At 37.2% G+C, this 26,720-nt stretch overlaps 1 protein-coding gene across 1 annotated transcript in view; it reads left to right on the top strand.

Annotated features, from left to right (window-relative positions):
* The window catches only part of stk10 (serine/threonine kinase 10), a 64,269-nt gene that overhangs the window by 1,695 nt on the left and 35,854 nt on the right, over positions 1 to 26,720 (top strand). The window contains exon 2 of the mRNA XM_079847000.1: positions 13,096 to 13,260. Within this exon, the coding sequence (XP_079703126.1) occupies positions 13,096 to 13,260 (165 nt within the window). The remainder of the gene's footprint in view (positions 1 to 13,095; positions 13,261 to 26,720) is intronic.

The following is a 26,720-nucleotide window of genomic DNA, read 5'->3' as shown; positions in this document are numbered from 1 at the left end:
ATTAGCTTTACTAATAACATTACAAAACTGTATCATCTGGCCTTGCTTTATTTAAAGGGATAGTTCACCCAAAAATGAAAATGTTGTCATCATTTACTCATGTTGTTCCAAACCTGTATGAGTTTCTTTCTTCTGTTGAACACAAAAGATATATGTTGGTAATCAAACATTCTTTAAAATACCTTCTTTTGTGTTCAACAGACGAAAGAAACTCATACAGGTTTGGAACAGCATGAATGCGAGTATCACTTTAAGTGTAGTTGCTCAAAGGTTTCTCTGACTGTTGCTTATATTGGTCTTTGTTTAGTAACAATGAATCATGAAATCTCAAATCAGAGACTGATCAAACTCCTACACCTTCGTACTGTTGATTTTGTTTGCCTGGACATGTTAAAACACGCGGCTCTATGAAAGAACATCCTGTGAACACGTACAGGGGATTTTGTTTATACACTTACACTCAGGGCCTAAAACTAACTTTTTGCCACACTGCCAATGGCTGGTGACACCAAAAATATTTCTTACAGGCCATGAAACTGTTTTTGCAAAAACAGGCAGTCATGACACCAAAATTTTAGATACCAGTGAATAATAACTAATATTTCCGAACTAAGATAAAGTTAAAACATTATTAAAGACAAGTAATACAATAAGAACAAATAATCAAATTAGAAGCAAAACCACAAATAAATACAACATAACAAAGATACAAATAGATTTTTCAGGATGATCTGACAGTAGTTTCCAGGTTCAAAAATTTTATAAAATAAGCAAATGTAAAATAACACTGCATAGTCTTCACTGTATAAATTAAACATCCTTATTAAAGTTACAAAAGCTATTCAGTCAAGAGCAGAGTGATTTTTCTTTGTCCTTTGTTGTTTGATTAACATTAAAACCACAGACATTAATATTAGGCTGCTGTCCCTTTAATAGCGAATGCACGGATCTAATATACTGATACTGACACACGTGCGTTTACTTTCTCAACTGTTCAAGACAGTTTCCTTGGATGCTCACTATTTATAGACATCATTTTGTATGAATTTTGTCCGCTCAAGTACAAGAAGATGTGAAAGAGAGCTCAGTTTAGAATCTGCACGCTGTCTGAGACGCAGCTTTCTGTGCGTGCGTCACACAAAAACTCTCCACACAGAGCGCGAGTAACAAAATGAGCTCCCTTTCGCATCTTCTTGCGCTTAAAGGTATAGTGGAGGATCTTTCCGAATTTTAGATAAGACCCGCCCTCTCCACTTTTTGAAAAGTTTGATTGATTCACCAGAATGATTGACAATTAGGAGGACCAATAGTATAGGTGATCCACCCGGAAGTAAAAAATCCTCCGCTATACCTTTAAATATTTTAATTGTCAAGGCTTAAACATTCGTGGCGATGAAGCTCTGGCCCATCAACTGTCCAGTGCGTAGTTCACGTTTATTCACGAACATCCATTGTTGGAATTCATACAAATGTTACCGGCCGACTGGCGAGCGAGTGTTAATTTTAGGCGCTGCTTAGGGCTCGTTCACACAGAATTAGGGTTGCAAAGGGGCGGAAAATTTCCGGTAAATTTCCATGGGAAGTTAAGCTGGGGAATTTTGGAAATATTCATTACCACGGCAACCGCTTGCGCGTCCACTCTGAAAGTAACTGTACACATAAGAGACGGATAGATAGGCCTACATTATTTAAGGTTATTTCTATTCATTAGAATATTGATATATGAACTTCTTGTCAAGTAAGCCCCGTTGCGAGCATGTGCGTCTCTCTAAACTTTCAGTGTGCTGCACTGCTCTAGTTGACTTCTGCATCTTCCCCCCCGAAAATATCACGTTAATTTTGAAAACGTAATTCCTTTTGTGGATCCTCTTGGTCATTCTTCATGTTTCTTTGACAAATATCAGTGTCTCAGTCTCACGCACGCTGCACGCGAGTTAACCACGCCTACTTATTTACATGTTGCGGTATACACGGAATAAAAAAATCTGTTACGGTTGACATTTTCTTCCGCGGTAACGATATATACCGTCATACCGCCCAGCCCTACTTATGTGGTAAATGCTAAATGGTAAAAGTTATGCTAGCTTATTTAGCATCTAACTTATCAGCTTGCTATGTACTAGATGAATACATTTGTATGTGATATTTGCAATTTAAACATTTAATAAATATATTTCCCCAAAATATCATCAAAACTTACTTCACTTTGTTTAGTCCACAGGCTCAAATGTGTGCCTTCAATAGTCTTGTGCTTTGGGCTTCTGTACATGTGATGGAGGCATGCACAGTGCCAGTAGGGGGGTGTGGTCTCAATAGCCATGCAGTAAGCAGTGTGCTATGTGCATGTGATTGAGGAATGGCATGGATATTCAAGTGTATTTGAATGGAATCTGTTTGTTTTAGTCAAGATTATGCTAAAATATACTTTCCTCATCTATATTTAAGTTCCCTAAGAGCCAACCCTCAACTTTGAAAATTCCCAGTTTATTCCCGTTTATTCCCATAAATTCCTGTTAATTCCCTTAAATTACCAATAATTCCCATGGAAAGTTTCCATCTTTGAAAATTCCCATAATTTTGCAACCCTACACAGAATGCGTTTTTACTTGAGACGTGAGACTCAAGCAGTGGAATGGGGGAAAAACACATTTTTTAAAAGTTTTACTGATTTTAACTTGGACCGCATTTTTATAATGCCATGTCATGCATGAGAAACTGCAAAAGATGCGAGCGCAACGTTATACACACCCGTCTAGCACACGTTTACATAGAAAAACAATGAAAATAGCGCGTTGGAATGGAAAAACATGTTCTGTGTGAATGTCCCCTCACACCTCTACACTGACAGCAAGTGATGTGGTGAAATAAAGCTAGAACAGTCTCATTATAATCATCAAAACTATCTATATTGTTACATATTTGAATACTTCCTCATCCTCAAGATCTCACAATTACTCTAATGACAGAGCAAAACAAATGACTGCCAAATGTGCCAATAAATAATATAAAAAAAACCTAAACCAAACATATTTTAGTGCTTATCAATGTAACTAATAATCATAATTATTTCAGAAACAAAAAGTTAATATATTTAACATCACATTTAAGAGACAGTATGGCCAGATATTTTGTTTATTTGTGCTCTTCCACAAAATAATTACAATATTAGGCTATATTTATTTACTCTGCTTCTACTTCTGGTTTGAAATTGCATTTGATTTTATCTGGTCGTCTTTAAAAATAAATATGTTGTCTTTTACCAAAATAACAGAATTGAATTCAATCGAATCATGGACAAATTTCAGATGCGTCACATAATTTAGTGAGGAATCCAAATATTTGTGGATTTCTGTCAGTGTTTGAGTGTGAAGCGTGTTGATTGTGTCGGATTCGGGCTCTGAGGAGGAGTGAAGTGTCTGTTTTCTCCTGGTATTTCTGGTTAGTTAATGCTGAGGATCTCTTTGATTGTTAATTATTGATGGCACACGTGTGTAAGCACATGGCAGCGGTGTGGACAGCAACCCGTCGGACCTGAACTCCTGTCAGGGATAAAGTTTGACGTGGTTCTCCAGAGTGAAGTTTGAGATGAAATCACGTGTTTCTGGCGTAGATCCCCGAGGTCTGCTAATCACCACTGCTCAGTGTTGTTGGCTTCACAATGATAAGAGCCTCTTCTCTGTGGGTGGAGATGAACATTTTCTGCATATTAGCTAAACGACAGCATTCTCCACATTTAAAAGGATCTAGTTCAGGCCTCATTGTTTCCGCCATTTATTATTTGTAGCTTTGCAGTTGCTGCACAATTCATTGAAACCATTGGAGTGATTGTACTGAACTTTAAGACTGGGAGATAATCGAACACTTAAGTGTATTTGTATTTGTCATGACCTTTCATTTGGTCTTTGCATTGTAGTGAAATTGGCTCCATTTATCATAATAAATTCAATGATAATGATGACAAATGAGTCCAAGGCGTAGCTTTTGTGTAAAGATAATATTGTTCGAGGCACAAGGTTACTCAGTTTATTATGTAAGAATAGGCCCTATTAGGTTAATAACTTAAGAATAATGTTTCTACACATTTAATATATTTTTTATTAATTTCCTTGAAGCAATTAAAGGAGTAGTTCACTTTAAAATGAAAATTAGCCCATGATTTACTCACCCTCAAGCCATCCTAGGTCTTCTTTCAGACGAATATAATCAGAGTTATATTAATAAACACAGACGCTTCCGAGCTTTATAATGGCATGGATTGCAACCAGGGCTCGCAAAATTTCAAAATCGCTGGTAGCCCTTCGGGCAGGCACTCTCCAGATTTTGGTAGCCCGAAATGAATTTTACTAGCCCATATAAAAATACTACATTTTTAATGTAGAATATTGGTTAGGAGTCAACACAATGAAAAAAAAAACTTTTTCAAAACACAAATATCAACAAATATGCATCTGATTCTAACTGAACTGAAATTTGTGTGACCAGTATGGAACATGAATCTGTGTCGGTGGCTCAGCCCCCAATGAGGGTATGATAAAAAAAGAATAAAAAAAAAGTAACTCTTTAGTTTAGGGTTTAATGCTCACTATTAACTTGTTTCATTAACATGCAGATGGCAGGGTTTTTTCATCACTGAGGTCCTGAATGTGAGATATGCTAGTTAGGGGGGTTCGGGGCACCCCTGAGAAAATTTTGATTTCTCTGATCTACATATGTGCATTTTAAGATGTTTTGAAGGCCAAAAAAATTGGATAACAATAGCTTTAAAACCATATAAGTGGGCAGCTGATTATTTTTCTCTCCTCATCAGCATCACACTAGCTAGGTAGTTTATTGAATTCATTCACAATATGTACACATTCATTATTGATCTTATTCCTAATACAGGGCCGTAGACAGGGCTTTATAATCAAAGAGGTCCTACATTTAAGGTTATTAGGGGGTTTAAATTTTTTATTTCTCTGATATGTCCATTTCAAGACGTTTGAAGGCCAAAAAAGAAATAGCTTTAAAACCATGTCAGCGGGCAGTAGATGATACCTGCTCTCACTTCTTATCCATCACCCTTTCTTTTTCTCTCAGTCTCCTCATCTTGCCATCTCTTCTCCCTACCTAAAGCTGAACTTTTTTAATTTACTGAAGCCTACAAATTGTATATTAATTCTCAACATGTACACATTCATTATTAATATTGTGCCTATGATGAAAACGGCTTTGTTAATGCTAATGTCCCCTCACAATGACAGTAAACTAATTATTAGTCACATTACAGGCCTATTTTCAGTTCCAAATGGCGAAATTCGACAAAAGTATATTCATTTGCCTGATTATTTTTGTCATTTGTTTCACATTTATGACCTAAAAAAGCTGTCAAATATGAAATGTTTAGTTTAGCTACTTACATCTTATCTCGCACTTGACCGTAAACTGAAGCGTCGAGTCGCTCTGCTCAAATTCGCGCTCAGCAGCTTCTTGTGAAATTAAAGCCCGCCTACTTTGATTTGATTGGTCATTCTGACATTGACGAGCACCGCAGACCAATGAGACTCAGATGAACACACACACACACCCACCCACCCTGTCCTCTCTGTTTCTGACGTGCTCGGCGCCGCTTCGGATTGAAGATGAAGAACGCGCTGAATCTGATTATAACAAGACTGAAGCGAACACTACTTCAGATAGCCCGTCGGGCAGGCCGGTTATGCATTTTGGTAGCCCGACTGGAAAACACAATAGCCCCGGGACGTCGGGCAGGCGATTTTGCGAGCCCTGGCAACCAAATGCAAAATATCCGTATTTAAAACTTTACTAAGTAAAATAACTAGCTTAGCTTCCGGCCAAACGAACATACGGATCCGACTTAAGGGTAAAGCGCAACTTATGCGAGTAATGCGACGCACTGCTGATATTTACGCTACGCCATGACACTACTTCTGACGTCACAAGTTGCGTAAGTTGCGCTTTATATGTAAGTAGAGACTGCATATGGCCATTTGGCTGGAAGCTAGAATTTTAGTTTATTTTTCTTACACAAACTCATTGCTTTTGTTTCAGTAGGCCTTTATTAACCCCCCCGGAGCAGTGTGGAGTTCATTTATAATGGATGGACCATAGACTGTAAAAAAATATGGACGTAGTGTCCGTGACGTCACCCGTAGGTTTCTGAAGACCGTTTTTGAAGCCTAAAGTGGGCGTGGCCGACTGTCGCCATCTTGGCAGCTTTCCCGAATTTATTTATTTTTATAGTCAGACAATTAGCTGAGGTAACGTGACGGCTAACAAACAGCAGACAAACGGCTAATGATGACTAAAGACCACAGCAGCGGGAATCCACCTGTCACTCAAAAGTGGACACCCTTAATTATGCAGAACTTTAAGGCTTAATATAATGTAAACGGATGAGTTATAAAAAAATTCACCCCCCTCACAGTTGTCATGAAGGGCAAAATTAACTGTATAGACCAAAGCCACTTTTTGCTCCAGGCTGTAAACACGTTTTTTTCTGCTGTAAAGTTGGGCATTTTAACATGGGGGAGATGCAGATTTGACTCACTTCTGCAGCCAGCCTCAAGCAGCCAGTCGATGAATTGCCGTTTAATTCACTTCCGTGTTGGTTTCAAGAGAGAGACAGGGAGGTTGCCGCTTGGTTATTGCTCGCACTTTTTTTGAGCTTCAAACTGATGGTTGCAATGCACTCTGCCATTATAAAGCTCGAAGCGTCTGTGTTTATTAATATAACTCTGACTGTATTCCTCTGAAAGAAGAAAGTCATAAACACCTAGGATGGCTTGAGTGTGAGTAAATCATGGGCTAATTTTAAAGTGATCTCCTTTAATTACGACTAGTAGTGCTTGCACATAAATAGACAAAACACTTACAATATTAAACACTTAATAAAAAAAACACACAAACAATCAGTTGTTTGTTACAAAAAGATGAATTGCTTCAAACTTTTGATTGAATTTTGATATTATAGCCTATATTAATTGAAAATCTGGTGCTTTTATTAATTTAATACTTTTATTGAGTTACTCAATAATTTGTTGATTTGCCAAATCCTCTATTATCTCCCATCCTTAACGGTCACCAAAGAGTCAATTTCTCGATTAGTTCTACATCTATTTGATTCTTTTGGCATTCGGCAACTAGTTGTAGATCACATGACTTAATCTGGATGCTTTTATGTTGTGTGGGAATTACCATGAGTTTCATACAAAATCATATTGTAGTAAAAATTGTTCATGCTTTTTTCGAATTTGTATCATAATTACAAATAGGAAACAACATTTAATGATAGTTATTCATCCACAAATCTGTTCATGTTTTCTTGTTTGTTGTAAATACCAGTAGAAAACTTTTATGAAAGCTCTCAGACTTTTATGATTAGGAGTTGCGTGGCGATAATGACGTGTTTTGCTGTCATCATCAACAAAGCTACAATATGGATCCATTGTTATGAGCGTTTCCAAATTAATGAATAATTTTAAAGAATGGCTCAGAGTAGAAACTCTAGCATTTCTAAATTCTGGAAATTTTAACACAAAGCGATGACTATTTAGTTTTAGCTAGTAACTGCTAAATAAATTGGTTGAAATAATTAAATTAAAACAACAAAAAAAACAAGGAAAAGTCACATTTCTCTGACATGACATGAACCATCTTCAAGTCTGTAGAACAGGGGCCGGTTTCACAACGATAGACTTTGACTATGGCTTAGATGTAGTAGATAGTCAGACTTCAGATAGACATCTAAATCAGACACTTAAGACTCTGACTAGCCTATCTTAAGTAGGACTACACTGCAATGCATTCTGGGTAAAATAAGACACTTTTCAAAACAAAAAACATGGCGGATCGAGTAAGCGCATTCAACCGCTCAGTGCCGTTTACCCCAGCGGAAAATATGTGTTTGGAGGAGTATAACAGTTACAAAGACATTTTACTTGGAAAATTTAGCGGAGAATGTAGTAACAAGAAGAAATGTTTAAATTATGATCCATTTTCCCTTTTCTTTTGGTTGTTTGTAATGTAACTGATTGTTACAGCTGGTTGCCAAGGTAACAGAGTCTTAGACCTCAGTTAGCCTGGGGGTCAGGGGTCTAATTTGTTTGGTCTAAAGTCAGTCTTTATTTTTGTGAAACAGTCTAACTTGCATTAGACTAGTCTATGAGCAGATTTAAGACTTGTCTAACACTATAGACCGGTCTAAAATAGCTTTGTGAAACCGGCCCCAGAGTGTCAAGTCAACATTATTGTTTTACAGCGCTTTATACAATGCAGATTGGTTTACACAGTGATACACAGGAAAATGATTTAATTCAGTTCATTTTAGCTCCAAAAGAAAAGAGTGTCATTGTTTAGCTGAAATTAGTTCAGTTGTTGATTCAGTTTCATTGTGAAAGTCATCAAATATGAAATGAGTTTCATCTATAAAGCAGCTCTGCAGAAAACAGATGTAAACAGAGGTGTATATCTTGTTTTTATGGGTGTTGAAATGAGCATTACAGGGGTTGAAAGTGCACTATTGTGCTGTTGTTGCTCAGGGTGTTGTTCTGATGGCCCTTCTCCAGGATATTTAGTTCAGGTCAGATGAGAAGCTTTGACTTCTTGTCAGGTGCCATAATCCTCTCAGCGGATATGTAAGTGGATTTGGGGCTTTATTTATGGTTATGCTTCTTTGAGGCGATGAGCCCTTGAACTGTTATAGTGCACATCTCCAGTCTCTCTCTCATCTGTTTGTCCAACCAATGAAAGGCAGGAGTGAAACGATGTTCAGAAAACTGATCAACTAGATACAAATTTGATGTTTGCTTTGAGAAAGCCTGGCTAGAAAGTTTGAAGTAGTCTAAAAAAACATTAAGCTTGAAGGTTTTAGTTGTAAGCATGGATTAAAAAAAAGTATGATTACATTAGAGAAACTGGTAACACTTCACAATAAGGTAACATTGACCATTAGTATTTTACAATTGTGACCCTGGATCACAAAACCAGTCACGAGTCGCACGGGTATATTTGTGGCAATAGCCAACAATACATTGTATGGGTCAAAATTATCGATTTTTCTTTAATGCCAAAAATCATTAGGATATTAAGTAAAGATCATGATCCATGAAGATATTTTGTAAATTTCCTACCTTAAATTTATCAAAAATGTATTTCTGTGAGTGAATGAAGCACAATCGCCAACATAAATGAACAACTTTAAAGGAGATTTTCTCAATGTTTAGATTTTTTTGCACCCTCAGATTCCAGATTTTCATTAAAGGGGGGGTGAAATGCTATTTCATGCATACTGAGTTTTTTACACTGGTAAAGAGTTGGATTCCCATGCTAAACATGGACAAAGTTTCAAAAACTAAGTTGTACGTTTGAAGGAGTATTTTTGTTCCAAAAATACTCCTTCCGGGTTGTCACAAGTTTCGGAAAGTTTTTTTCGAGTATGGCTCTGTCTTACGTAAGATAGAGCGGAATTTCCTTATATGGGTCCTAAGGGCACTTCTCCGGTAAGATCGCGGCCGCGCGCGCACTCGTAGACCAGAGCAAGAGAGTGAAAGCAGTTCGCCATCAAAGCGCCCTGCCCGGCTTTTGGGAAGTCAATGTCACCAAAGAAGTGTGTTTTTGGTTGCCAGGGCAAGACAACCCTGCACAGATTCCCAAAGAACCCAGCGTTAAGGAACCCGTGGATGGAGTTTGTTTTCCTGAGCATAAACGGAGTTGTGTAAGACTGTTTGTTCCCTGCATTTCGACGATGATTGTTTTATAAACAAAGCCCATATCGACGGATTTGCAGATCGTCTAATGCTTAAGGATCGAGCAGTCACAATGATAAAGGTTCGCTGTCGTGCGTTGGAACCGCAGGCGGTGAGTAAAACTGTTTGTTGAACAAATGTCTCTGTGTGTTGTCACTAGCTCGGCGCGTTAGCACAGCTAAGCTTCGCCCACAGGGCCCGCCCCCAGCCGCTCGTTTTTTTCCGGAAAGACTCGGTACAGCCTATCTTTCTGTTAAAAATTTAATAAAACAAAAGACTTTTTGGAGATATGAAGGATGCAATATTACTCTATAGGTACTCAAGATTAACAGGAGATTGAGTGAAAATGAGCATTTCACCCCCCCTTTAAATAGTTGTATCTCTGCCAAATATTGTCCTATTCTAACAAACCATACATCAATGGAAAGCCTATTTATTCAGCTTTCGTATGATGTATAAATCTCAATAAAAAAATAAAAAAAACATAAGACTGATTTTGTGGTCCAGGGTCACAATTTTAAGTTTCTTTTCCCATTATTTAATTGAGCGGAGGATAAGACAGATGTTTGTTAGAATCATGTTTACTTGGTCAAGCGTCACATCAGGTGGGACTTTTCTGCACGACCCTAGCAACTGCTCAGTAGTGCCCTAGCAACCACCAAACTACAGCATTGTTTGTTTGTTTTCATAAAATGTAAAAAAAAAAAAAAAGCCATCTAAACCTGTCCTACTTTCATTCTCTCCTGTATTACATTTATTGTTTATTACCATCACAGGCCAACTTAAACAAGCCTTGCTTATTGTTAGCTGTGCCAAATCATGTTTTAGTTGAGTTGCTTGACAAATAAGCGGAAGTCTTGCTTTTGAGTGGTTTGGCAACTGTGTTTCCTCTAAAAACATGCCAGCTAACCACAATGAGTGACTGCATCTCAACCACACGAACACTACATGTTCCCACGGCATTGACAGTTATCACATGCTAGGTGATGAAACTGGCCTAATATCTGGAGAGATATTCACTGAAAAACATTCACTGCTCATTGGTTTCTGAAAAACTAAATCAGAAAGTCATGTGGTGGATGCAGAGCACGAAATCAAATTAGAAAATGATGTCTTATAAAGAGCACCTGCAAAACCTCATGACCCTCAAGGTCAGGAAGTCTTAAAATGTCCGATCGTTTAATCTTTATGGCAAGGCACGGTTAGTTCACATTTCAAAATGCTGTGGTTTGACTCTCCTGAAATGTATTTATGAATTAACATTCATGATATTTGTTAAAATACTTTTTTTTGACAATAATTAAAATTATGTTTAAGATGTGCACGCTAACACATATTCTAGGTGTAAGAGAAAATATGTTATTACATTTTACTTGGTTACATCACAACTTTTTATTAAAAGTCATTTTTAATGAAATATTTGGTATAAAAGTTTTTCGAAAACCAAGATCAAGTAGAAAAATACAACTTGAAACCTTAGAATATACATTTCTAAAAACTTGACACGTTGTAGATGTTTTTCTTTTGACTTTATCATGAACATTCTTATTTGCGTTGATTCATGCAGCGATTTATTTATGCACGATATTTCAAAGAAAAAAAAAAATTTCATCAAAATATAAAATATAACCTTTTTTTTTTTTTCAATCCTTCCCCTTCAAACACCAGTAAAGCCCAGAGTATGCTTTGTTTTTTTTACGTGTGTACGCTGGTGTATGCGTAAGTATAGGCTAGTCCCACACTCCCGCAGACTCATTCGCCAGCACTGCTGTCAATCAAGATGTTACACCACATTTTTATAGCATCAAATAACTAAGTTTTGGGGAAATCAAAAACTTTTAACATGCGTCTACGTGATGAGAACTACCTAAAATGACAGAACAATGATTTGATGTGTAACTGGATTTTTTTAGTTTGGCTCGTGTCCCATCCGATTACATGGAGAGGGCGGGGTTTGAGACCAGTACTGCAGCCAGACACCAGGGGGCGAGCAAAACGCTTTGACTTCACTTTACAGGAATTTACAGGCGGTCGACGTATATCTTTCAAAAGTTTTATCTTTGTCCAGTGTCTGCTCTATTTTTCTCCAGAAGTTATGGCCGATAAAAATGTATTTTTATTATTGGTGGGCCGTTATCGGCGTTAACGTGCTGCGTTAACGTGAGACTCTTATCGGGCGATAAAAAAAAATATCGCCGTTAATCTATTCTCAAAGTTGGGTTGGTTGGGTATTCTCAAAGTTACTCGTTATTGTGTGGTTGACGGACCGTTGTTTATCAGTTTGGACCAAAGCAGCGCGAGCCGATCTTGATCAAGAGATCCAGTAAATAAATCATTTGAATTCGCTACTTAAGTAATAACATCGCTGCGAGATCTAGTGAGAAACATTCACATTTCTCCGTTATTAACGGATCAAACAGTGCTTAAGCCAGGAAGAAACATTGTGCCATGAATGAACTATCCAGTGTCCACAGATCTGCAACATTTACCATGGATTTAATGTAGTAAAACTAACTGCAACCATGGAAGTTTGGCAGGAATAGTAGGCTATAATGCTTTCAAGTAACATTACGTTGGTTTTATTTTGACATTATGAATAAAATTGCTGCCCTCAAATGTTAATCTGAACTAAAAATAGACCTTTGTTTATAACTACTACAATATTAGGCTACATTTCATTTTTTCCAAGGAGCTGTTTTGTTTTATATGCTCATCAAAGTAAAAAAAAAAAAAATCATATTTTATTATGTTAGTTTTAATAAAAAAATTAAAAAAATCTCTGGCATTTCTTCACAAGTTCTTTTAAATGTCACTTTGTATTTAAGAAACACTTGCCCTTTAGTCATTATTTGGGTAGCACACACATATTCTGAATGCCTTCGGCAGAATTCAAATGAGCCATTTTAATCTAGATTAATCTAGATTAATTCCAAGATTTCAGTGAGATTAATCTAGATTAAAAAAATTAATCTATGCCCACCACTACTTTTTATTCATTTAAACTAAAGATATGCGACCTGTGTGTTCAAAGTACGGTTACAAAAATCAGGCAGTGTGTGTACTATTCTGGTGCCGAAATTTGCTTTAGTATACTTTAGGCTTATGACCCATCAAACCTTTATCAATGACAGCATCAACTTCAGTGACCGCACCACAATGTCACCCGCGTTTGCAGTGAAACAGCAGTAATGCCCATTATTTCAGCTCTAATGACGAGCTAAACGTGAATCCCAGAGGCCTGGTGCACCAAACCGCACCAAAGGGACGAGCGTGGAACGGGAACATCAGGATGTTGTTATGTTGATCACACTGACGTTGTGTTTTGATGTGAAACTGGTTTGTCTTTCAGGCCCGGAATAAAGAAACCGGAGTGCTAGCTGCAGCTAAAGTGATCGAAACCAAAAGTGAGGAGGAGCTGGAAGACTATGTGGTGGAGATTGACATCTTAGCATCTTGCAACCATCAGTACATCGTCAAACTGCTGGATGCCTACTTCTTCGACAACAAGCTGTCGGTAAGCTGGTTAGACTGACCAAACTGACCTTTCTTAAAAGCGACTGAGGTGTGTTGTCTTGCATATCATCTGAATTGCTCAGCGGGTTTACATTTATAATCTTTCGAGACGTCAAATGCACACCCTTATTAAATAACTGAGCCGCCATGCAGATTCCCGTATCTGACAAAAAAATACACAAATAAATAGCAGATGTGATGGCTAATATTTACTTTTCAAATGAGAACACCTAAACTTATACCTAGCATCAAATATTAAGATTTAAATGAACCATATTCAGCATTTATCGTTTCACTGAAGTCCGTTTATAATGCAATTCTTCATGATGTTTTCTTGTCACCTTTTCTCTGATTCGGCATGAAATGAAAATTGCATGTTTGCATCTCAATGCATGTTATAGATCTTATTCTGAACAATTATTCTTCGCATAGTCTTTTTTTTTTCTCTTCGCATAATCTCTTTTTTTTAGGGGTTCACGCGTTTAGCCCTGGAACCCTATTGTAATTGTTAAAATTTCCAAGCATCAGCATTCTCCATCTAAAACTGATCGGGCAGACTGAACCGTAAGTCGTAGAGACTTGAAACTTTGAGGGCTGGTAGTACTCACACCGTCTACAACATCACCAAGGCTCGCCCCGATCGGCCTGACGGGGGCGCTACAGCTGTCAAAAGTATGAAATGGAAATTTGCAGGTATTTTGGATTTTTGGAAAAACATACTTTTGTGAACTAGTCCTAGGTTTATGGCCCGATCAAAAGATTTTAAACACCGACTACACATAACTGGCAGGATCATTCGTAAGTATCATATTACGTACATAATCGGCCTTACAGTCGTTAAGTGTAACCTCGGCTTAAGGGCCGCCAAAACGTTCAAAGTGGGCGGAGCCACTTTTACTAAATTGGCTATAACTCGTGAACAGAATGAGATATTTTCACCAAACTTGGTGCACATAGTATATAAGAGTATATTCTGTGGTCACGTGAAAAAGCACACGCAACTGGCCACTTGGTGGCGCTATGACAAGCTATAACGCTTGTTTACATTGAAGCTTCTCTCGGTTAATGAAGATTTGACAGATGAACTCGCGGCTCAATTGGACTCATGTCGTGTCATATGTGATAAAACTTTTCAGTTTCATGGACGTCGCCATCTTTGATATTACTTTGGTCACTGTCACTATTGTTAGTGTTAAAAGAATACAGGCTTGACTGTTGTTGCACGTTCATACAGACAATATTAGAGAGAGACGCTACTGTAAGTTGCTGTGTGAACGGGACTTTTTGAGACTCGCAACTGTAAGTAAATGGTAGTTAATCCCAAAAATTGACAGTGTGAACGTAGCCCCAAAAATGTGGTTTTGAAAAATTGGGCTCTAAAATACTGTTGTCACTCTCGTTAACTGAACAGCGCATGAACATAATCATATTTAACACTCTGAATCAGGACTGACATCTGTATTCTTCTGCGTCTGTGTGAATGTGGCTACTGAGTAATACATTAAATAGCTGTTTTTGCTACGATGTCTATATGTAAACGGTTTGCTAATCGCCATAGTTCACATTGTTGTTCATCAGGGTGGGACAAGTATAGCTAAAAATTAAATAAAGTTGATAAGTGAATGTGGTTGATTGTGTCTACATGCTGTCAAGGGAAACAGCTTGTAAAAGCACGTTTTCATGAGGAGCCATTAAAGCATTGCTGGAATTCCTCAGTGTGACGGTAAATTTGCTTTTCTGGAAGATGTGTGTCTCCAGATCTCATAGTGTTTGAGTAAGACTTCCTTTTGAAGGAAACTACTCTAACCCTAAATACTAAACTCTGGTAGCCTTCATAACTGGGCTATGGACATATGGACATTTTTCGCTTGTTTATAGAGTGCAGCAGGAAAGAAAAAAGCCAAAAAAGTAAATGGGCTTTCGGTTAAAAACCTGAAATAAGGTCTGTGGTTAACACGAGCTTAAGATATTGTGATCATATAGGTCGTTTATGACCTAGGTTTAGATCTGGCATTCATTTGTCAAGATTATCATACACAACAAAACGTGTAAGAATCATAAACTTGTATTGGTCACAGAGCTTATTTCTGCAGTAAACGATAAGCCAATGGAAAATCCTGTTGGGTTTTTGTCGAGGGAATCTGGGTGATTCTGACTTCAGGGTTGGCCTATGAAAATACGTCATCCCTGCAGCGCTCTATTGATTCTTTGATGTACAATAGATTTGTAATAGATCTATAATAGGAAAGTTTATAATTAGCATTTGCGTATGTTAAGTTTGCTCATACTAAAGCATGAGGTGTGGCCCAGCTGTCTGGGCAATGCTACGCTGTGTCATAGATGAGCATATCTGGGTGTGGACGAGGCGTCTGGTCGACCAAGCTCTCGATGGAAAGCATTCGGATGGGAATGTGTGTGGGGTTTTGTGAAGGGAAATAGCTGCACACTTGTTGTCAAACATAACAAGCACTTGTTCTTTTTGACTTGAGTGTGTCAAGTTGTCTTCACCGAATCTGGCGATTCAGATGCTGAACTGAAAGCACCGGACTGTCCACAGACCTTAAGCATTTAGGCCATTTGTTTGTCTATGTTTGGATGTCAGCAATGCGCAACAGATGGTTAAAAGGACTTTATCCAATGAGCCATGATTTGGATCTTCCTTGATGCTTTTCAATGAAAGATGTTGATGTTTGGTATCTTGAAATGGAAACTGGCACCTTCCTACTCGTATTTATAGTGTGTGAAATAGCATTTATAATGCAGTAATGCACTGCAGAACAGTATACTGGTATTCATATATGTGTGAGAAGAAGCACTGGATTTCTGAAGAGATCACATTTTCAAATTTACACCACAAAAACAAATTCCCACAGTTGTAATTATCCTTTACTGTCTCAAAAGCGCTTTCCTCTGATGGGAATGCATCACTGGTAAATAGGATTCTTCCAAGTTAAACTTAAAATACATTTAATACGTTCATATTTGAACCTTTTAAATATGCAAATCAGGTCTTAAAATGCATATATGCATCTTACATCAAAAGTGGTAAAAATCCCACAGAGATTGTCAGCTCTTCAAAACGAAAATTTGAAAGGAGCGTGAACATTGTATATTGTTACCCACCACCATCCCATATGATCTCCACCTCTATTTCTGTTTTACTGTGGTTTTCTTAATGGTCAAAGTCAAGTCTTGTGCTCGAGTTCTTCATCATGTTCAGCAATAAAGCAATAAATCATGATCAGCAATAACCAGAAAGCAAAGGGCCCACTGAATGATGCAATGATGCAAATCACTTCTAATGTAACAAGTAAATGCTTGAACATTTATAATGAAAGTTTGATAACAAATTGTTTTGAAACAAATTGTTCAGTCAAAATTGTTCAAATCTCATTTTGGAGATGCACCGGCCATCAATCGAAAGCAGCCAGTTTTTGCTCTCAACACCGATTTTATGTTTTATTTTGGCTGATATTTGTTCCGGACTTGCACATAAACTGTGTAGCAATCATTTCCCAAAAATATAATTTCTGTGGAAATATTACAAAGTCTATAAACAGAACGTTAACACAGGCCAGAGAGGGGAAATACTGTTCTTGATGCTGGAAATATGGGAAGAAAAATATAAATATTAAATTTGGGGTGGGGATTTATGTGAATGTCTCTGAAGGGAACTGACTGTCTTCAAAAAAGTTTTGATGGCATTTTCTGTTCCTCTTACCTCAGTATAATGCATATTAAAGAAAATGATAAGCTTAGCACTGCTTTGTATAAAGCGGCATCCAAAGATACAATATACCACTGCTTTTTCATAAGCGCCACCTACTGACAAAGAGTGAATTAGCATTTTTATTCCGTCCCGCTGCTGTTGTTGATGTTTTGTGCGGGTGTTTTATGTAACATCATTTCACAAAGCTAGTCTGACCATTTTTGCTTTAAATCTAGAAATGATGCAATACAGATAAAAAAAACAAAAAAAAAACAGATCTCCTAAATAATAATAATAATAATTTGTTACATTTATATAGCGCTTTTCTGGGTGCTCAAAGCGCTTTACATACGGAAGCTTTACTTATATCTCCTCAACCACCACCAATGTGCAGCACCACCTGGATGATGCGACGGCAAAGCTACAGTGACACAACGACTTTACCAAGTGCTGATTGGCTCTTTTATTTAGAAGGCGGGACTTATTCCGCCATATTGCGTGTTGCACTTTTTCATTAAGTGCACCGTCTTTGTATATCTAAAGTCTTTGTTAAAATGCAGTGGTTGCCTTGTTGTTTAAGCCCAGTTTGGTCTGTAATAGGGAAAATAAACAACAAATAAATGTGCTCAAAAAAATCGGCTACCAGTATCAGGTGCCAAAACCGACAATTGGAAAGAGTGAGCATGTGACACTTTCTTTCTGATCTTTCTTTTTAGTAAACTCTGTGTACACAAACAATGTTCTCAATGCTGGAGTTCATGTGTAGAGCCCCTGGTGATACTTCCAGCAAAGTTTCATGTTGTGTCGAGCCTTCTTAGTGTTTTAAAAATAGCGATTTTGATGCTATCATAGTCGTGCCCCAAGCACTCACATTCACAAGGCAATTTGACCAAAAACGAAAATGCGGTCAAACTTAAAAGTGGTGTTTCCATTCTAATTATGCTTTTAAACGAAAGTTCGCCTCGGGTAGATTAACAAGTAAAGACCCTAGGTTGCATTTTGGTGAGAGTTACCCTTTAAAGGGGTCATATAATGCCATTTTTGTACAAGCTAATATGATTCTTTAGGGTCTAAATTAAAAGTTTGTAATATAGCCTACTTTAATTAAAAAATTGCATTAGTATTGTAAGAAAACACTAATTTTACCTGGTCAAAAACAGCTCTGTTTTCAGCACGCCGTTTAAGTGCATGTGTCTTTAAATGATAATGAGCTTTGCTCACCCCGCCCCTCTGTTCTGTGCGTACACCGTTTGTAATAATAACACAAAAACCATAACGCGTTGTTCATTATAAACGTGCGATTATGAATTATATTGAGAACGTCGTATATAGAAAAGCGTGCAGCAAGCGATTTGCAAAGATTAATATAAATATTAATATAAAGGTTAATAAAACGTTACACTCACTTCAGTTCTTCTGGAGGTGCAGCAGGAACACGAATAGTTGGTACCGATCCTTTTTTCAGGAGCAGCTTCTTAGCAAAACCAGCGTTATACTGACCCTCTTTTGTAAAGCAGTCTGGTGTGTGAAATGATTCGCGCAAACATGAAAGCATTGACGTTGATCGTGGGGAATATTCCCTTCGAAAACAAAACTCAGCCACTGCGTCTTCAGCGGTTCGGCTTTAGGAACATCAAAATGATGCTGTCTTCCTTATTGCACCCAAGAACAGAACACCACAATCGCTTAGACGCCATTCTGCTCATAGACAGTGCTCCAGCGTATCAACAATGACTGCGCCGGTCCGCGCAGACTATGATTGACAGCTCGCTCACGAGCGAGGGCGGGTCTGTGTTGAAACGCTGCTGTCAATCAACAATCGTGGGAGAGGTGTCCGACCGTGTGACGTCACAAAATTGAACGGCTTGATTTGAGACAGGGGAAAACATATAAGAAGATTAAAAAAAAAAAACTGGATGGATTTTTATCATTTTATGATGGTTGTGTACAGGCACTGCCAACACACATGTCAGTACAATCAACTTGTAAAAGTGCGTACCATTATATGACCCCTTTAAAAAAACACATGCATCATGCATCACCTACCACCTATCATTGATCTGCTGATTTGTTGTTCAAGTGTGTGTCAGTCAGCGGCCGTGTAAACGTAACAGGTGTGTGAGGATCTCTGCCCTCATCCGTCGGGGGGCAAACGTGCCTGGACTCACACGTGTGTGTGTGTGTGTGTGTGTGTGTGTGTGTGTGTGTGTGTGTGAGACTGTCTTGATCACCGCACGTCAGCCATTGCGTTTTCTAAACTCTTGTAAACTGTCGTATCTAAGATCCAATTAAGCAGCCGGATAAATGAGGTCAGCTCACGACTGTTCCTCCTCCGTCTGTGCGTGACATAATCTTCTCTTATCCTCTTTCATTCTTCTCAGCTTCAGTATAATCTGATGAACTCATGTTATGGGTGCAACATCTCAGCGAAGGTCAACAATATAGGATCGTTTTTTACTAACTAGCATTTTTTGAAGACGCTATGTACTATGAAGAATTAAATGAATGAATCTGAACTTCATGATTTATCTGTTGAGTACTCAGTAAAGTCACATTTATTTAAATAGAGCTTTATACATTACAGATTGTTTTAAAGTAGCTTTTTATAAATAAACAGGGCAAATAGAAGTGTTGCAAAAATCATTAATTATGGAATTTAATTTCAATTCTATAGAAGACAATTGTCATTATTCGGTTGAATAATCCGGTTAAATAACACAATTTAGTTCAGTGTTGATTCAGTTTAGTTCAATAACCGTCAATGTTTCAAAGTTAATCAATTATATAACATTCAGTTTCTACTTATTGTCTACAGAAGACAATAAATGTCTTTATTCATCTCATCTGATAGTGTCAAATTGATAGTATTTTTGAACGTTATTTGTCTTTTAAGCCCTGTGAGTAAACGATATGAGTAGACAAAATGAGTAGAAAGATGAAATTAACAAAATGTCCATTCAATCAACTGTTTAACACATTGTATTGTAGGGCTGCACGATATTGTAGAAAAATGGGATATGCGATAACATTAAATAATGTGATATTCGATATGCGATACGATAATTCTTAAAGTGTGTAAAATAAACTTAAATTATCTTACCTACATACGTGTTTCACTTTCTTTTTTTGACAAGAAAACATCCCCACAACTTCTGAAAGTGAACAGCAGTGTTTTACTGTAGCATAAGAAGTGTTTAGGGGTTCAGGTTATCCTACATGAGGGTTATTTAACAACAGAAACTGAATAATCAAATGTAAAAATAAACTTTGTCTTTTGTTCATGACCCGTTATTGCAAGCCGTTACGATATGCATATCGCGATATAAATAACTTTTGCAATATTTAGATCATTTCGATATATTGTGTAGCCCTAATGTATTGTTGTATACTTCATGTTTTTTCACATACTATTAAACATAGTAGTCATGTGGCTGTAAAGTTTCCATTCCTATGTCAGCATGTTACATCAAAATCTTTTATTTTAAAGCGTCATGGAAAAAGATGTGATTCACCTCTCTACCGGGAACTTGAATGAAGCCATCTGTTGCTCGTCTCTTTAAGTATAAATGTAAGTGTGGAGCTCTGTGCCAGTGTGGTGAAAGTGATAATCATCATAATTAATTATTTATCAGGTTGAATAGGGTTCAGGGCATGTGTCCAGAATCAGTCGAGTAATGCAGTCTTTATTGACTCCTGTTAACAGTGTTGTGGATTTGTCTCATTAAAGCCTCAATCGTTTCTGTTTGTTTAACGTTTGTTGCGTTTGCCTGAGATATGTGCGTAGGCCCTCGAGGAATCCGTGTTTGCTCTGACGCTCACAATCTGACTTTGTTCTTGTGGTCTGACTGGTTGTTCTGCCTCCCTGAACCTGCAGGCATCGGCGTATGCCATCTAGAATATTTCAGAAATGTCAGTAAGACAGTAACATGTGGACGGAGATGCTAAGATGCTAAACTCACGGTGACTGGTTTCGCCAGTTTTTATAACATTGACAGGTGTTTACCTGAAATAAAAACAATTACATTTTGTTTATAATGTAACTATATAACAATTTTTTTGTTTGTTATTCAAAAGGTTTTTAATTATGGATTTCATACAGGCAATGATTTTAATACACCTCTTTTATTGATTCCAATTTCTGGATTAATACGGATTTTGTTTTGTGAGGAAAACATGTGAAAAATGTCAAGGTGATGTGTAAATAAGATGAAGATCGTGTTTTAAAAATATTTTTCATCTTTGAAAACCCTTCAAAGCAATTACAATGCAGGAGGCCACTTTGTTGTCTTGCCAAAAAAAAAAAAAAAGAACAGGAAATTATATCACAGACCATGTGATATTGACTGTATGCTAAGGTCAGAAAAATAATTGAGCCTAAATAATTGGACTTTTTCAATGATATGGTTATGTTATTTCACATTTCAAATGAATTATTATTCATAAATTCAAGATACAACATATGGCAGAAAATATAGATATTTTCCGATGTTTTATTTAACTATCCAAAAATGTTATAAAAAAAACAAATACATTGCTACATAGACATAAATTCAAAAATATATCTACATAAATGTATTTTAGATCAAATTTACATATGAACAATGTATGTATTCAAGGTTTCCCCTCAAAACCAACATGAATATACAAATTTTTTTCATCTTATGCTTATTTGTGATTGAGCCACTAATCATCAAATCTTAAGTATTACCATTGCTTTTATGATACCTACTCACTATATTTTCAGTCGTGTTTTCAAGAGCTTGTATTAATAGCTGTATTGTTGGATATGCAGTTCCTGTACATTCCCTCTGTAAACACACAGTCACGGGTCTATTGTTTGGAAACGCCTGGATTATCCGTCGGGACAGTGACTCATTGGACGGTGTTGTCATTGCATGTGTTCAGTAATGAATATGCTGAAAGTGAGTCTTTTTTTTTGTTTTGTTATGGCAACAGTAAATGTTTCTACTGTTTGCTGTTATTCAACATTTACCCATCCATCCATTATCCAAACTGCTTGTCCAATGCAGGGTAATGGGAATGGTAGAGCCTAGGCTAATGTCGGGCCATTGCTAGGGATAGCCGGTCCTGTCATAAAACAATTACATAATAGCTGGATCATGTGACAGGCGAGTGACATCAGCCTCATGATCTGCTGTTGTTTTTGGCAACCATAGATTCATGTCCCTAAGGCAAGCACTACTATATATAATGATAAAATATTTAAACTTGAATCTTAACAGGTTTTTAAGGCCACCCAGATGCAATTTGGCGTACATGTGATTTCAGTTGTTGTAAACGTTATGTATGAAACCTAAAGGAGAATTATGATTGGAATTTTAATCATTTCTTGCCGCTCACCGTTCTCAAGTAAAGGATTTGGACGTTGACAGTTATTGTTTTATATGTTAGTGACATCAATCAGGGGGCGTTTACAAGGCAATTCAGCTACTCACAATTTCAAGATCATTAGCAATTTATAGAAATCACATCTGGAACAGAGGCGAACGCATATTTGATAAATGATCTTGGTCCCTGTTTACAGCTGGTATTAAGATGTGTTTTGGTTGATTGGATCACAGTTAGACGAGGGAGACGCATTCCCGTTTACACCTGGTGTTTTAATCCGTCTCTTTTGTCCACTTTCAACCACTTCTGTCCTGATTTCCTCGAGGGGAGGGTCTATGAGCGGGTAAATGTAATCTAATGGACAAAATAAGCTCACAAATTTACATATGAATTCGACCAGAGATGACAGAAAAACACACAGAGATCATCAACTTTAGTTTCTGCTCTGAAGCCGCAAGACCAGCCGAACGCTGTGAGTGTGTGTTAGAAATCAGGAATGGTGAGAGAACATTGTGTTTGGTACATTTTCTCTTCAAACCAAACTTGGGTCTTCAGCTGATAAAGTTTAAACCCCGTCTGGCTAGAGCTCTTCCTATAATGTTCACTCATTATTCAGTAAATGGAGAGTAGACAGTCTTTTAGTGGATGTTCGAATGCATTTGAACTCAAGAGGGTTTACACTACGAAAGCAATCCGGTCGAATGTGTTTTCATCTCCCTCTGGAAGTGGTGAATGTGGACGAGCTCAAAACATTTTAGACCCGTTTACACCTGTATTTAGCGTCATCCACTTGTGATCCGATCGACCAAAAAGCATTTATTACCAGGAGTAAACAGGGCCTTAGATCAAATGTAGGACCTATCCTACACATAATTTTATAAATGAGGCCCTAGAATATCATAGAGACCATAAGTATAACGATAACTTTATTAGCGTCCACACCAACACATGATATCATTCTGCTTATTCTATATGTGTGCTCAGTTTTGACGTCTGCTGCTATCCACCTTTTTCCTGACGAGCCTATACTGCGTTTTAGATTATGAGAGCCACTTCCGGTTTGGGGAAGTTCCACTCAAAAAGACTGAAACAAATCTTTTCAAATCATTAGGTTGCGCTACAAATAATCCTTCTCCATCAGTTTGACTGAATGAGCTGTAAAATTTCCTTCATGTTCAGACTCTGAGAATAATGTAACGTTTGGTATTTTAACATGCCGTGGAATGACAAGAATATCTGAGGAAAAGCTTTTCAGTCGCTGCATTCTTTTCCTCCTGATTCTTTTCTTTATTCATTTGTATTCTCCTGTAACAGTATGTAAAAGGACAACATATACTGAGCATTTGTGTTCTGCTCTCCCAATTTAATTCACAATATATCCCATGAATAATTCACTGGAATGCAACTAACGCACTAAGAATCTCTCGTTTTTCTCCCCAAATCCTCACGTCTCTTTCCAGGTTTGTATTTCTACTAACACTATTAGTAGTGTTTACTGGAATCTTTCTAAAGCAGGTCAATCTGTCAAAATTATGGAAATCACTTTGAAATATTATCACTCAATGTTCCAGTTAATGAACATTTAAAGTAAGGTGATTTGTTATACAGTGTAAGACAGATAAAACTACGGTATACAGTATGGTTATAGAGGTCGCGCAAAATGATATTCGAGATTATCATTGCCATATTTTGCATCTTGTTGTTCTAACCGTGACGTCACAGAGTTTCTAAAATAGGATCTCCTGACAAAAACTGATTAACATGGAAAAGATACATTTTATTGCTTGTCGAGCCATCGTGTTGCGTCTGGTAAAGGGTGGTGGGCATTGGTAACCTACACCAATTAATAACCACATAGATATTAACCAAAACACTCTAAGGACAACCAAGCACCAGTAAGTGCAAATAAATAAATAAATAATAGTGGGATTTCCCTCATGTGTTTGTTTGCATGTCTGTCTGAGTGTGCAAATATAAGCAGAGGGACTCAGGAGTGAAGCTGCTCTCCATCACAGAAAATAGCAGTTTTACTGGATTGCACATTTGTTTGTTAGTCTTTTCTCTTTGGTATGCGGTTTATGTATCTTGGAGGCAGTCATGAAACGTTGTGTCACTGTGTTATCGCCTCCATCACTAAATACACACACACTTGGGTTTACCAGTCCATTTGGGTCGAGCCATAAGGGTGGGGAGCTTTGCTTAGGCGGGAGGGTGTTTCCACCAGCAAATCACTTCCAATACTTTTGAAGTTTTGGCTCAGTATCGACAAGACATTACAAACTCAAAATGTAAGAATCTGTCATACATTCCTAAAGGAGTAGTTCACCCAAAAATGAAAAATTCTGTAATAATTAATCATGTCGTTCCAAACCCATACGAATTTGAAGAATGTTACAGTGACAAATTAGGCCTGTTCATCACACAATGTTATCTTATGACTTCAGAAGATTTGAAATGTATTGCACATTAGACATATGGACTAGTTTAATAATGCTTGTATTGTGCCTTGTAAATTTTCAGTCATTGTATGGGAAGAGAACGGCATAAACAATCTGCTAAACATCAAATTGTTTGTTCTACACAAGTAAAAAAGTAATATGTGATTGGAATGGCATGTGATTACACAATGGCACAGTGTGTTTTTTTTTTTTTTTTTCTTTCTTCCTTTTAACATGTCAAAACTATGACCTATGAGGAATCCTCATCTTAAAGTAGGTCAGGATCTGATCAAGATTTATACTATGATTGACAAGCAGATGATGTTTGTTACACATTCTTTCAGTTTTACTCAGACTCTCCTTCTCTGTCAGTTCCAGGAGATACTCCTGTCGTTTCTTACACATTTTTACTGACATTTAGGGACATTTTATAGCGTATATCGTTTGGAGAACAGTGTGCAAAACCTGCAAACTCATGTCAGTGATGGACTAAGTACAGTATGTGAAGGTCAGGTATTGTTTTGGCAAGCAATGCGAGGTGTAGGTTTTCTTGGCTCACTTTAAACAGAGCGGAAGTTACCGCATTAATCCAGAGAGAGCATTGACGAAACACTGGGCATTTCTAATGATTCAAGAATGCACTTTGACTACAAAAACAAAATGGTTTGCTGAAGATGGTTATCATGCAAAACCCATGACTATTTTTGTGTTTTGTGAACTCATCACAGGGAAGAAGAATAAATATCTTTGATACACACACAGAAATAAAATGTTTTCTTGATTTGAACACTTCAAGGTTTTATGATAGGCTATATGATTTTATGATACAGATTTACTATTGGGCCTAATTTGCTCAAGGCAGCTTGATATTGAGTAATTATTTCAGATGACCTCTAGAAGTAGATCAGTGTTGTGTTGAACCTGTTGAAAAACCACCAAAAAGGTGTTTCATGGTAAATTTAAAGGGGTGGCATAATACCCTTTTCACAAGATGTAAAATATGTCTTTGATGTCCCCAGAGTGTGTTCGTGAAGTTTTAGCTCAAAATATATATCAAATATATCATAATATAGCATGTTAAAGTTGTCACTTTTTTTAGGGTGAGCAAAAACGCACCGTTTTGTGTCTGTCCCTTTAAATGCAAATGAGCTGCTGCTCCCGGCACAGGGGGTGGAGCTACAACAGCTTGTGTCCTTTTACCTCACACAGACATGCACTGAAAATTTCTAAAACTTTTAGCCTTTTATGTTCAAACCGGAGTCAGATGATGTCAATGATGGAGAGACTCAGGAAGAAATGACAACATGTAGAAGCAACAGGGCATTTCTGAATGGTTATTGATGAATTTATGTAGCTGATGTGTAGTTATCTTCTAGTAATTGATTAGCATATTCTGTCTTGATAATCTATAAATTGCGTTCAGGGGGCGGGGTTTATGTAAATTATAGGGTTGGTGATGTCACTAACCCAGGATGAATGTCATGTTGTCTCTACCAGCCGTTTGTTGTAGTCCTTAAAAAGCAATTTCTTTAAAAGCAAATATCTCCCTTTGCTTTGAACTTTGAGCGTTGTAACTTTGCAGATGTTGTTTATGCTCAAACAGCAACATTACACACTAACTAAAGTTAGAAAAGTCAAATCATATTCAACCACCCCTTTAGGAACTGAATGAATCAAAATGCAGCAAAAATGTCCTCATCTTATGGAAAAGAATATTTTGTCAATATCGTTCTACTTTTTCTTTACGGTATTTTCTTGAATCTTGGTGTAATAAAGATTAAAAGAAAATTACCAGATAAAACATCCATAAATGTGGTCAAATAGAGGAATAAAAACTAAAACCATCAGCATAGTCAAGAAATAGCCTACATGCAAATAATGACTAATTATGCTTATGATAATTGCTCAAGTTCCAAATAAATAATAGTGACTTGCTTGCAATTATTTTTCCAGTAAGTTGTCATT

The sequence above is a fragment of the Squalius cephalus genome (genome assembly GCF_949319135.1).
Source record: "Squalius cephalus genome assembly, chromosome: 17".
Lineage (NCBI taxonomy): Eukaryota > Metazoa > Chordata > Actinopteri > Cypriniformes > Leuciscidae > Squalius > Squalius cephalus.
The sequence above is the reverse complement of the archived record's forward strand: the minus strand, read 5'-3'. Positions and strand labels throughout refer to the sequence as shown.